General features: G+C 29.5%; 1 protein-coding gene and 1 non-coding gene across 2 annotated transcripts; both read right to left on the bottom strand.

Moving 5' to 3' along the window:
• Nucleotides 1-6,519: 6,519 nt before the first annotated feature.
• TRNAN-AUU lies at nt 6,520-6,591 on the bottom strand. Its single transcript has one exon. It is a non-coding gene; the product is annotated as a tRNA-Asn (tRNA).
• A 5,102-nt stretch (nt 6,592-11,693) lies between these two features.
• Nucleotides 11,694-12,072, bottom strand: LOC113866135. The gene is made up of 2 exons (XM_027501024.1): nt 11,883-12,072; nt 11,694-11,818 (listed from the first exon to the last, which is right to left on the bottom strand). The coding sequence occupies exons 1-2, from the start codon at nt 12,070-12,072 to the stop codon at nt 11,694-11,696; spliced, it is 315 nt and encodes a 104-aa protein (XP_027356825.1).
• Between the last annotated feature and the right edge of the window lie 747 nt (nt 12,073-12,819).

Raw genomic sequence — 12,819 nt, forward strand, 5'->3', positions numbered from 1 at the left:
ACTCTTTAACAATTAGGTTCTCTCTGTATGTATTTCTTGTTTTACTTCTTCCTGATAGAGTGAATAATTAGGCTTTCTTTATTTGTTTCTCATTGTCCCTCGTAAATTCATGATTTAATATTGTTATTGATCAGAGTTGCTTGATTGGTATCTAATTCTAGAATATACAACTGGTGCTTCTAGCAAATTACATCAACAAATGAACTTTAACAATACTATATTAGGAGTTATTTTAGAACAATTAACTAGAATTAAAGATATGTCTAAATCCAATAAGAAAAAGAAAAGTTTAGAAAAACTTATTCTAGAAATAGGTACACTACCTACAAAAACAATAGAAACTCTAAAAAAAAAGAGTAGTCTAGAATTGGACATAGAGCAACTAAAAACAAAAATATCATTATTATGTTTAGGAAAAACCTCTATAAATATAATAGAAATAAATAAGTTGAATACAAAATATAACCACTAAAAAATAAAACAATATTATAATAGGTCATTCTTATCATATATACTTTTAGAAGAAAGGAGAAATTTTGTACAAAATTCTTATACTAGAAATGATCTAATAGAATGGAATCTAGATGGACTAAGCAAACAAGCAATTTTATATTTTACCACACAAATGGCTATGACAGCCACAACATATAAAATAAGAGGAATTAATGATAAAGCTGTAGCAGGGATAATTGTTTAGAGATTTATAGGACAATTAAGAGGATGATAGGATAATATGTTACGCTTAGAAAGTAAAAATGTGATATTATTACATGTTAAACAAGAGACACAAGAAGAAGATGCAACATCCACTCTTACTTTTACCATAATACAATATTTTATAGGAGATCCTAGTATTTTTAAAGAATGAGTATCTCTACAATTAATAAATCTAAGATGCCCAACAATATCTGACTATCAATGGTATAAAGACATGTTTTTATCAAAAGTAATGTTAAGAGAATGTGCGGCAGATGAGTTTTGGAAAGAAAGGTTCATTGTCGTTCTTCCACCATTACTTGCACAAAAAGTCATTCAAAATCTACAAACAATTTGTGAAAGGGGGATCCCTTATGAATGGCTAAATACATAATATAATTATTGAAACAGAAATAAAAATATGTACAGATACAAAACTACAAAACTAGTTAAGAAAAGAAAAACTAGGAAACAGAAAACAAATGAGTTCTTTCTACCAATATTTTGGTTTTCAACCTATTAAGGCCACCTAGCAGGCATAACAGAAAAATTAAAAAACAATTTTCTAAAAAATCAAATCATGAAAATAAGCAAAGACAACAAAAATCCTTTTATAGGCCAAAATGACAAGATAAATCACAAAATAAGAAACAAATAAAAAGTAATATTTGTTGAAAATGTGGAAAACCTGGTCACATTACAAAAAACTATTGGGTACAACAAAAGGTTAACTCTTTAAAAAATGAAGAGTTAAAATTAATATTACAAAGGATAATGATAAACTGTGAACCGGAACCTGAAAGTGTTCAGAGGATGAATTTAAAGAAGATATCGATAATAAAATATACTAATTAGATAGTTCTTCTTATACAAGTTATGAAGAACAAAAGAATTTATGTTTAGGACTAGGATTATGCAACTATAATGACTGCACCAATCAACAAATAAATATGTTGACCTCAGATCAAACAAGAGTCTTAATATCCATTATAAATAAGTTAGAAGATTCTCCTTTAAAAATTGAATTTATTAGTAAACTCAATAAACTAGTACAAAAAATAGAATAAGTTACTCAAGAAATAAAACCAATTGAAATGAAAGAGATATTCTCTAGATTTACACAAAAACAAAATCAAACAACAATAAAAGACTTACAAAATGAGATTAAGTAGCTGAAACAAGAAGTTACAGAATTAAAACAAAATCAACTAATTTTAAAATACAGGATAATGACGCTAGAACGAAAACAACTAATAGAACAATAAACCAAAATAACAAAAAAAAAAAAAGTTCAAGTTCATTGCACTAATAAATTTAGGATTAGATGAAAAATGCATACAAGAAGAGTTGATACCCACAAAATATTTTGAGAAAACTACAGAAAGAGTAACTAGTGCTAATAGTAGTAAAATAATGATTAATTATTAATTATCTAATGTAAAAATCTATAAAGACAAGATATGTTTTACAATATCTTTTGTAATAATAAAAAATATGAACAATAAAATAATTTTAGAACCTCATTCTTAACCTTACTATACCTTTTCTAGATTAGTAACATATGAATTACTATACAAACAGGAAAGACAATTACCTTTGAATTCCTAAAAACCCCTAAAACAAGGAAACTCAATTTGTTACAGGAATTTTCTATAAAAGAGATAAATATGATAAATAGAAAACAAAAGCAAATAAAATTCCTCCATAAGAAAATTGAACATAAAAGAATTGAGGAACAATTAGAGTCACCAAAAATTAAAAAAATTAATAAAAGATTTTTAAGAAAAAATTGAAAAAGAAATTTGCAAAACAAATCATGTGCCCTTCCATTATAGAAAACAGCATAAAATAAGCCTTTCTTATGAAAAAAATTTAACAAGAAAGATATTCCAACAAAAGTAAAGCTAGTACAAATGAATAAAGAACGATTAAATTCTGTAAGCAAGAAAATCAAGAATTTCTAGACAAAAGATTAATTAAACCATCAAAATCACACAGGAGTTGTACAGGGTTTTATGTTAACAAAGCTTCAAAACAAGAAAGAGGAGCTCCTAGATTGATTAATTATATGCCACTAAACAAAATATTAAAATGGATCAGATATCCTTTACCAAATAAACAAGATTTGATTAAAAGACTAACCAAATCCAATATATTTTCAAAGTTTGACATGAAGTCTAAATATTATCAAATATCCGTTAAAAAAAAGATAGATATAAAACTGCATTCGTAGTTCCTTTTAGACATTATGAGTGGAATGTAATGCCCCAAAGTCTTAAGAATGCGCCCAATGAATTTCAAGAAATAATGAACAATATATTTTACTCATATATGGAATTCTCTTTAGTATACCTAGATGATTTACTCATCTTTTCAATGGGGATAAATTAACACATTCAACACCTTAATAAATTCATAGAACTAATTAAATAGAATGAGTTAGTAGTATCATCCAAAAAGATGAGTATATTTCAAACAAAAGTAAGATTTCTTGGATTATGATACTTTCCAAGAAAATTTTATGCCAATACAAAAATTATTAGAATTTACAGATAAATTTTCTAATGAAATTAAAGACAAAAAACAATTACAGAGATTTCTAGGATGTTTAAATTACATATAAGACTTTCTGCCAAATATTAGGATAATATGCGTGCCTTTATATTCTAGGCTTAGAAAAGACCCTCTAGCTTGGAATGAAGAGATGAGTGAAACCATAAAAAAAGATTAAGACCATAGTCAAAGCTATTCTTTGTCTAGAAATTTTGGATCCAAATGTCTCCTTAGTAGTTGAAATAGACGCATCAAAACTTGGTTATGGTGGAGTTTTTCAATTGGCATCCTACAAAACAAAAATATTCTACTGTTAAAAAAAAGATTTTATCAATTATTTTATGTGTACATAAATTTTAAGATAATTTGTTCAAAAGATTTTTTTAATAAAAATATATTGCAAGGCAACCCTACAAGTTTTACAAAAGGATGTTAAAAATATTGTTTCAAAACATATTTTTGCAAGATGGCAAGCTTTATTAGCAAATTTTAATATCCAACATATCAAAGGAGAAAAGAATGTATCACTAGATTTTCTTACTAGAGAATATTTGTAGGGAAAGCAATGTTCAGAATGACAAAAGACCTATATGGTCTGCCCCTACTTACAAAATTAGATCATTCAAAAATACCTCAACAAACAGTGAGCCAAATAATTAAGACAAACCTACACATTATTAAAACAGTCTAATTCAAACTTCAAACAAATTTACCCCTCTACTACCAGATCCTCCCAAAAAAGAAGTAGAATCAAAAGGTACTTACCAAGGAAAGAATTTTACAATAACTTTAATGGTAATTGAACCATAATGATTTAGTTTACCACAACATAAAATATCATAGAGAATATTTTCTGAAGGATTCTATTTTGTACCAGTTTCTCATGCAAAAAAGAGACAATATTATGAATTAATTCTATTAGATATAGAGTCTATAGAACTAACTTATCAACAAGATTCTAAGACAATGAAAAACAATATTTTCAAAAGTAAAATTATTAAAAATTTGACAAAAAGGGATTGACACCAACCTCTGTATCAATCAAAGAGCTTTACAATAGAATATTAGCTGCAACAATATAATTATTTTGACTACATTGATGCCTAGAACAACGTCATGTTTATGCAACTCGCTATGCACTCTTGGTTCATCTGGTTTAGTAAGGGAATCTCCTTAAAATTTCTAAAATATTTTATCAAGTGGTTCTTAGAGTTTGGACTTGTTCAATCTATTTTTCCCAAAGAGATTCTTATTAACTTCCAATATTTTACATTGAAGACCAACTTTGGTGAGGACTATAAGCTTATCTCTTTTGTGGTAAGTCAATGAATTACTTGGATTACTATTTGGGAGTATGATTCAACTAAATTGGTAGAAAAATCAAGTATATAATACCTGGTAAGAGTAATCAAAGTCAAATGGTGGGAAAAATTTAACCTAACTCTAATTACTAAACCAAAAATTGATCAATGGCTACAACATTCAAGGATCAACCAAGAAAGCCAAACAACAACATCAACTATTGTCTCCTTCAATCAGCAAGGTCTATTTCTACAAAACAGATCAAGGATGATGGCAACATTATCTTCACCAGGAACTGAAATAGAGTTTAACAAAATTTTACAAGATATAGCCTCAACATCCTCACAAGATGAAAGTGAAGATGAGGTTCAAAGCCACCCAGATCCTCATGACTTCTTCAACAACAGAGATGACTGTCAAATAAATTTTCTCCCTCTACAGTAAAATTTAATGTTAGCAACATCTATCAAAGGATGCCTGATAAATTACAAAGTTAGACCAAAAAAATCTATCAGAAAGGAATCTAATAATAATACAAGGAATGTTAGACAAAGAAGCAGAGAGAATCTAAACAATGAAGTAGAGAAAATCTATCAAAAAGGAATCTATCAATAATACAAAGGAAAATGACAAGGAAACAGACATAATTTGGCAACACTAGAATAATGTAATAAATTAAAAGAGTATCCTGTAATAGTATTCATAATTGTTATAGTGTACTTTTTTGGATTATAAATCCATATTTTGAGTTATGTTAGAGGCATTTGAAAAAGAAGAGACAAAAACCCTTTTTGAAGCAAGCCCTCTCTTGTAACCTACGAATATTTTCTAAAGTCTAAGCTTTTTATCTTTAGTCTTTTGTACGAAGATTGTATCAACTTACAAAAACATAATAAAAGTTCTACAAAATCTTAGCAAGAATTAGGTTTCTTATTCTACTTTATAATATAATTACCTTTACTCTGTCCCTGTTGTATGCTATTTTCATTTTACTATTTAAATAATATCAGTACATACATATATATATATATATATATATATATATACCTCAATTAAAACATAAAAAGGTCGTCTTATTCAAAACTCTAATTATGAAATCCCTTCTCTGTCACTTCACACCTCGGAACGCACGTTCTTATAGAGAGAGGGGTGCTTTCATATCTTAAGCTGCAATGGCTGGGGAGAGGAAAGGTTCCCATTTTTTAGGGTACTCTAGGGAACAGATATCCAATGCAGACGACGGGATGGGGCATGTAGCTAAGAGGATTAGAGCACATGGCTACAAACCACGGTGTCGGGGGTTCGAATCCCTCCTCGCCCACAACCGGTCAAAAGGGGAAGGATCTTTCCCTCTAGGGGTAGGACAATCATGATTGGGCTAGAGGACCCAAAGTTATGGAACTTGTAAGTATTTTATCGAAATGGAATGGCCTTACCTTACTGTTTTCTGTTTATTTAAAAAAAAAAAAGAAAACACAAAAATATTCGTAAATGATGGATATTATAAACGAAAAAATAGAAATACAATATGCCCTAATCTTTTAATCCGCATTTTTTTGTTTTACACCTAGTAATTCTTCCTCAGCCAGGCTTGGGCAGAATAGCAGAGCAAGTAAAGTATTAGTAGCATAGCATGCGTTCCTCATCATTAATATGTTTGCTCGCGGTAATTTTGGCCTCTCAGGAGAATTAATGAATGCATCAAAGATGCACCTGCTATTGCTAGTACTAGTACATCTAATAATTCTTAATTTGTTAGTTTAAATAGCCCCGGACTGTGGAACAAAGTAGTATCCCGAACCTACACCGAGGTATTGACAATGATTTTCAAATCAAATATCACAGAACAGAATGGGATACGATGAGATAGAATGCAATAGAAACAAAGACAAGGGAAACGGGTTACCTACTCTTAACAGTCAAAGTGAATCCCTTCATTCTGAATTAAAGAATTCGAATGAACCAAATCTCCCCAAGTAGGATTCGAACCTACGACCAGTCAGTTAATAGTCGACCACTCTACCACTGAGCTACTGAGGAACAACGGGAAATTCGATCTCATAGAGTTGAATTCCTGTTCTCAATCCATGACCAATATGAGCTCGAAGTTTCTTTCTTAACCTGTGGAACTTCTTCATAGTGGCTCCGTTCCATGCCTTATTTCATAGGGAACCTCAAAGTGGCTCTATTTCATTATATTTCATCCATATACTAATTCCATTCATTTAATATCCCTGGCTTTGGTGTGATTGAGATAAGAGATGTTGTTTCTAGTCTATCTATTTCTATTTCTATATATATATGGAAAGTTGAAAAATCATTATATAATAATCCAAAAATTGCAATAAAAAAAGAATCCAGAAATTGCAATAGAAAAGAAAAAGAGAGGTTTGCGATGATTTTTCAATCTTTTATACTGGATAATCTAGTATCCTTATGCATGAAGATAATTAATTCGATCATTGTGGTCGGACTCTATTATGAATTTCTAACCACATTCTCCATAAGGCCATCTTATCTCTTCCTTCTTTGAGCTCGAGTTATGGAAGAAGGGACCGAGAAGAAAGTATCAGCAACAGTTGCGTTTATTACGGGACAACTCATGATGTTCATATTGATCTATTATGTGCCTTTACATTTAGCATTGGGTAGACCTCATACAATAACTGTCATAGCTCTACCGTATTTTTTATTTCAGTTCTTCGACAATAATCACAAAAAGTTTTTGAATTATGGATACAAGAATCCAAATTCAATACGTAATTTTAGTATTCAAAGAATATTCTTTAATAATCTTATTTTTTAGTTATTAAACCCGTTCTTTTTATCAAGTTCAATATTGATAAGACTAGTTAACATTTATTTGTTTCGATGCAACAATACAATATTATTTGTAACAAATAGTTTTGTTGGTTGGTTAATTGGTCACATTTTATTAATCAAATGGATTGAATTGATATTAGTTTGGGTACAGCAAAATAATTCAATTCAATCTAATGTATCTATTCGATCGAATAGATACATTATGTCATAATTTCAAAATTCTATGTCCAAAATCTTTCTTGTTTTTTTATTTATTACCTTTCTATATTATTTAGGAAGAATACCCCCTCCTTTTTTTTCTAAGAAACTTTTAGAAATTCAAGAAAGAAATGAAATTGAAAAAAAAATGTATGTCAAAAGAAATTTGCAAATGGCACGAACTAGACAAAAACAAAAGAGATCCACCAAAAATGATCTTTTTCCTCATATTTTATCTAAAAAAGAGAAGAATTTGTACAAGATCAACAAGGAGAAAAATAGCTTCGGATTTTGATAAATAAGATTCATAGTATACTTCTTTCTAATAAGAATAGTAATATTAATAGTAGTTATCCAGAATTTGAACATAAAATTCATATATTTGATAGAAAAAAATTATTAACTGAATTTTTTTTCTAATTAATCAATTTTTGAAAAAATTAGTATCAAGCTTGAATTTTAAAATAGTTTATTATTCATTTCCAGAACATGAACAAGAAAAATTGGATTTCGAAGAAAACAAAAAAATCAAATTTTTATTTGATGCAATTAGAACTAATCTGAACAATAAAATACTAGTAAATATAAATAGAAAAAAAATGTATTGGAATAAAAGAAATCAGTAAAAAAAGTTCCCCTATGGTCATACAAATTTATCGACAAATTAAAACAACTGAGAAGAAAAAATGAAGCAGAAAATTTTCAGATTCGTTCTAGAAAAGCCAAACGTATAGTGGTTTTTACTAAAATTTATAGAAACAGAATAAGGGTACCCATAATGATACTGGAAATACTGAGAATACTAAAAAAAATGAATTGGCTTTACTACGTTATTCACAACAACCAGATTTTCAACGAGACATAATCAAAGGATCCATACGTGCTCAAAGGTGTAAAATAGTTACTTGAAAATTTTTTCAAAGAACTGTGCATTCCTCCCTTTTTTTGGACAAATTTGAGAAATGGTTGTTCTTTTTTTTATATAGTTTTGAGTTAATGAAAATCTTTTTTCTGTTCCAAAATTGGATTTGAAAAAAGACAGAATTTCCAATTTTAGATTTTACAGAGGAAAAGGCAAAAGAAAGTGAGAAAAAAAGAGAAGAACGACAAAAAAAAAAAACAAAAATGCAAAAAAAAAAACGTATAGAAATAGCAGAAGCTTGGGATAACTTTATATTTGCTTAAGGAATAAGAGGTTTTTTTATTAATAACCCAATCGATTCTTCGAAAATATATTAAATTACCCTCATGGATAATAATTAAAAATATCGTTTGTATACTACTTTTTCAATTTCTCGAATGGTCAGAAGATTATAGGGATTGGAAGAGAGAAATGTAAATTAAATGTACCTATAATGGCATTCAATTATCTGAAACAGAATTTTCGCAAAAATGGCTAACAGACGATATTCAGATAAAGATCTTATTTTCTTTTCATCTAAAACCGTGGCACAGATCTAAGCTACAATCCAATGAAAAGGAAAAAGATAGAATGAAAAAAAAATATCTGTTTTTTAACAATTTGGGGAAGGAAAGTTGAATTGCCCTTTTCTGATTATCAAAAAAATCAATTTTCTTTTTTTGAACCTATTTTTAAAGAACTCAAAAAAAATTGAAAAATTATTTTTTTCGAGTTCTAAAAGTTTTAAATGAAAGAACAAAATTGTTTCTAAATATCTCAAAAGATATTGCAAAATGGATCAGCAAAAGCATTCTATTTCTAAAAAAATAAAATAAAACAACTCTTCATTTTTAATTTTATAAATTTTCATTCTTTATTTTTATTATTTGTTAGACTCAAAAGAATAAATGAATTGAATAAAAATAAAAAAGATTCAACAATTTGTAAAAATAATTCAATTATTTTTGAATCAACCATTCCAATTCAATCTATAAATTGGGGAAATTGTTCATTGATAAAAAAAAAAAAAAGACCTGAATGCTAAAACAAAAACTATTATAAAACAAATAGAAAAAATTACAAAAGAAAAAAGGAAAAGGAGACTTCTAATTTCAAAGATAAATATTCATTCGAACAAAACAACTTATGATACTAAAAGATTAGAATTAGAAAAAAATATTTTGTAGATATTACAAAAAAGAAATGTTTGATTAACTCGTAAATCACATTTTTTTAAAAAAAAATTTCTGAAAAGGATATACATAGATATCTTTCTATATATTATTAGTATTCCTAGGATCAATATACAACTTTTTTTGGAATAAAAAAAAATGATAAATAGATCCATTTACAATAATGAAGTAAATACAGAAATAACTGATAAAACAAATCAAAGTATAATTCACTTTATTTCGATTATACACAATACTAGTAATACGAATTCACAAAATTTTTGTGACGTCTCTTTTTTGTCACAAGCATATGTATTTTTTTAATTATCACAAAACCAAGTAATCAACATTAACATAGATAAGTATAAGTTAAGATATGTTTTTCAATATCATGGAAGATTTTTTTTCTTAAGAATGAAATAAAGGATTCTTTTTTTGGAGTACAAGGAATACTTCATTCCAAATTAAAACATAAGAACCCTCCCAATTCTGTAATGAATCAATGGACAAATTGGTTAAAGGGTCATTATCAATATAACTTATCTAAAAGCATATGGTTCTAGAATTTGGTAAATTAAATTAGCACAATTCAATTAAATTCTAGAGTTTTCTGACTTTTAATTATGTGCTAATTTGAAAAATTAAATAAAGCCCAAATAAAATTTAAACATCATAAAATGATCCAATTCAACCTATTAGGCACAAAAGATGATTAATGAGCTAGAAATTAGAGGAAATAATGTTATAAAAATCCAATTGATCAAATTTTCCCACACTTAGCTCTTGCATGTCCTCATGTAAGACACAATCAAGCAAATAAAAACATGTAACCTAAAAAATCATAGAATAATAAAAAAAAATGAACAAATTCTCCAATGAATTCTTAGAAGTGCTGAACTTAGGGACATAAGATCAAATAAAGCATCAAGAGTTGTACAACAATCAAACATCCAACTCCCAACCTCTCAAAAATGCAAGCTAAGCAATATCATTCAAAGTGTATAGATCAAGCATGAAAGATCTCACAAGATGGTGTATACAACTCAACTCTCAAGTGTATGGTTCAAAGTGTTTCACTCAAGTCACCTCAAAAGACAATGTATTACTATAAGCTTGTTAATTTTCTACTTATCCACTACTTACAATCATATGCAAACACAAATCAAGAGGACTTTATTCAATGGTTGTAATAGGGCTAAGGTAAGGGTAGGGAAATATGAGGATATGACAAGATACAACCAAAAAGAATAGGAATAACATTAGTTCTTAGACAAATCAAGCCATAACATACATTTATTCTCCTTGGACTTCCTTTTCCATTCATCAAAAGTTCCTATTTTCTTTAAAAATTATTTTTTTTATTTTTTTATTTTTTTTCTTCTTGCATTATTTCTGAACCCCCACACTTGAAATGCAATAACATTAATGAAACCAATGCACTCCCTATTTCCTAAGGTTAGGTATAACATCGTTTTCCACTTAAAGCTTATAATGTGCTAGAAGCCAAAGAATTGTCAATAAGACTCAAAGGGGCTAAACAAAGGGCAAAATGCAAGCTAAGCTATATGGCCAAGTGGGTAAAAATTTGAAAGAAATGCCTCTATCATATTCATAATTGCATATGAAAATTGTAGCCTTAAAGAAGAATCAAAACAAGTTCTAGAATGACAAAATCTAAGAGGGAAAGCACACAAGAAAGAAAAGAATGGCATGAATTTCAACCATCCAAAAATAAGGCTCAAAAGCTCACAAAGCTAAAGTCTAACATACTCAATCATACAAATCAAAATCAATCACTCAATTCACATATATCAAGAGGAAGAAGCAAAAATGAAATCATGTAGGAACTCTATCCTCCTTAATGACTAATGTCTTAACTCAACAACTTCCAATTCAACAAAGAAAAATAAAACAAAACAAAACAAAAACAATGCTAAATAATAAAAACCTATTACTCTTCCCCCACACTTCAACTTTACATTGTCCTCAATGTAATGTATAATGAAAATGTAAAATATAGTAAGGAAAGGCAGAGGAGCACTCCCTAATCAAGCATAAGTGGCCGCTAACAAGCGAACCTCCTCAATGGTCTCCAAGGGTGTGTCTTCATGAAAAGGCTTCAAACGGTGGCCATTCACTGTGAATACTTTATCTGTTCCAAGCTCTAAAATCTCTATAGCACCATATGGAAAAATCTTAGTTACTATATAGGGGCAAGCCACCTAAACGAAGCTTACCTGAAAAGAGCTTGAGGCGAGAATTGTAGAGAAGCATTTTCTGGCCTATGGAGAATTCCTTCCGCAGCAACATCTTATCATGAATGAGTTTTGTCTTTTCTTTGTACATGCGGGAGTTCTCATAGGCTTCCAACCGAATCTCCTCTAACTCCTGAAGTTGGAACTTCCTGTGAAATCTGGACTGGCTCATATCAAAGTTACAGTTCTTAACTGCCCAATATGCTTTGTGCTCAATTTCCACCGGAAGGTGGCATGCCTTGCCAAAGATAATTCTATAGGGGGACACCCCAAAGGGGTCTTGTAGGCAGTACGGTAAGCCCATAGTGCATCTTCAAGCCTCTTGCTCCAATCCTTCCTGTTTGCTTGAACTATTTTCTCCAGAATATGTTTCAACTCCCTATTTGATACCTCTGCCTGTCCATTAGTCTGCGGATGGTATGGAGTTGAAATCTTGTGAGTGACACCATATTTCTTTAGTAGGGCTGTCATGTTCCTGTTACAGAAATGGCTTCCTTGATCACTGATGATTGCTTGGGGCACTCCGAACCTGCAAAGAATCTGTGATTTGACAAAATCTACAACAACATGAGAGTCATCAGTTCGGGTGGCCTTGGCCTCCACCCACTTAGAGACATAATCAACAGCCAACAAAATATAAACAAAACCAAATGAGACAGAAAATGGACCCATAAAATCAATACCCTAAACATCAAATATCTCACAAAATAATAATGGTTATTGAGGCATCTCATTTCTACGAGAGATAGAACCCGTCTTCTGACATTGTTCACAATTCTTACAATAGGTGTAAGAATCTCGAAATAATGTGGGCCAGTAAAAACCTGTATCTAAGACCTTCCTAGCAGTGCGTTGTGGCCCAAAGTGACCACCACAAACAAGTGTATGACAAAAATGCAAAATGGAAGGAATCTCAAGC

The sequence above is a fragment of the Abrus precatorius genome, unplaced genomic scaffold (assembly GCF_003935025.1).
Source record: "Abrus precatorius isolate BTA unplaced genomic scaffold, Abrus_2018 Scaffold4, whole genome shotgun sequence".
Taxonomy (NCBI): Eukaryota; Viridiplantae; Streptophyta; class Magnoliopsida; order Fabales; family Fabaceae; genus Abrus; species Abrus precatorius.

Bases quoted from the DNA above. Each gene is read 5' to 3' on its own strand.
- LOC113866135 (XM_027501024.1), bottom strand. From the start codon at position 12,072: ATGAGCCAGTCCAGATTTCACAGGAAGTTCCAACTTCAGGAGTTAGAG. The intron at 11,819-11,882 runs GTAAGCTTCGTT...ATGGTGCTATAG, and splicing joins TCGCCTCAAGCTCTTTTCAG to AGATTTTAGAGCTTGGAACA.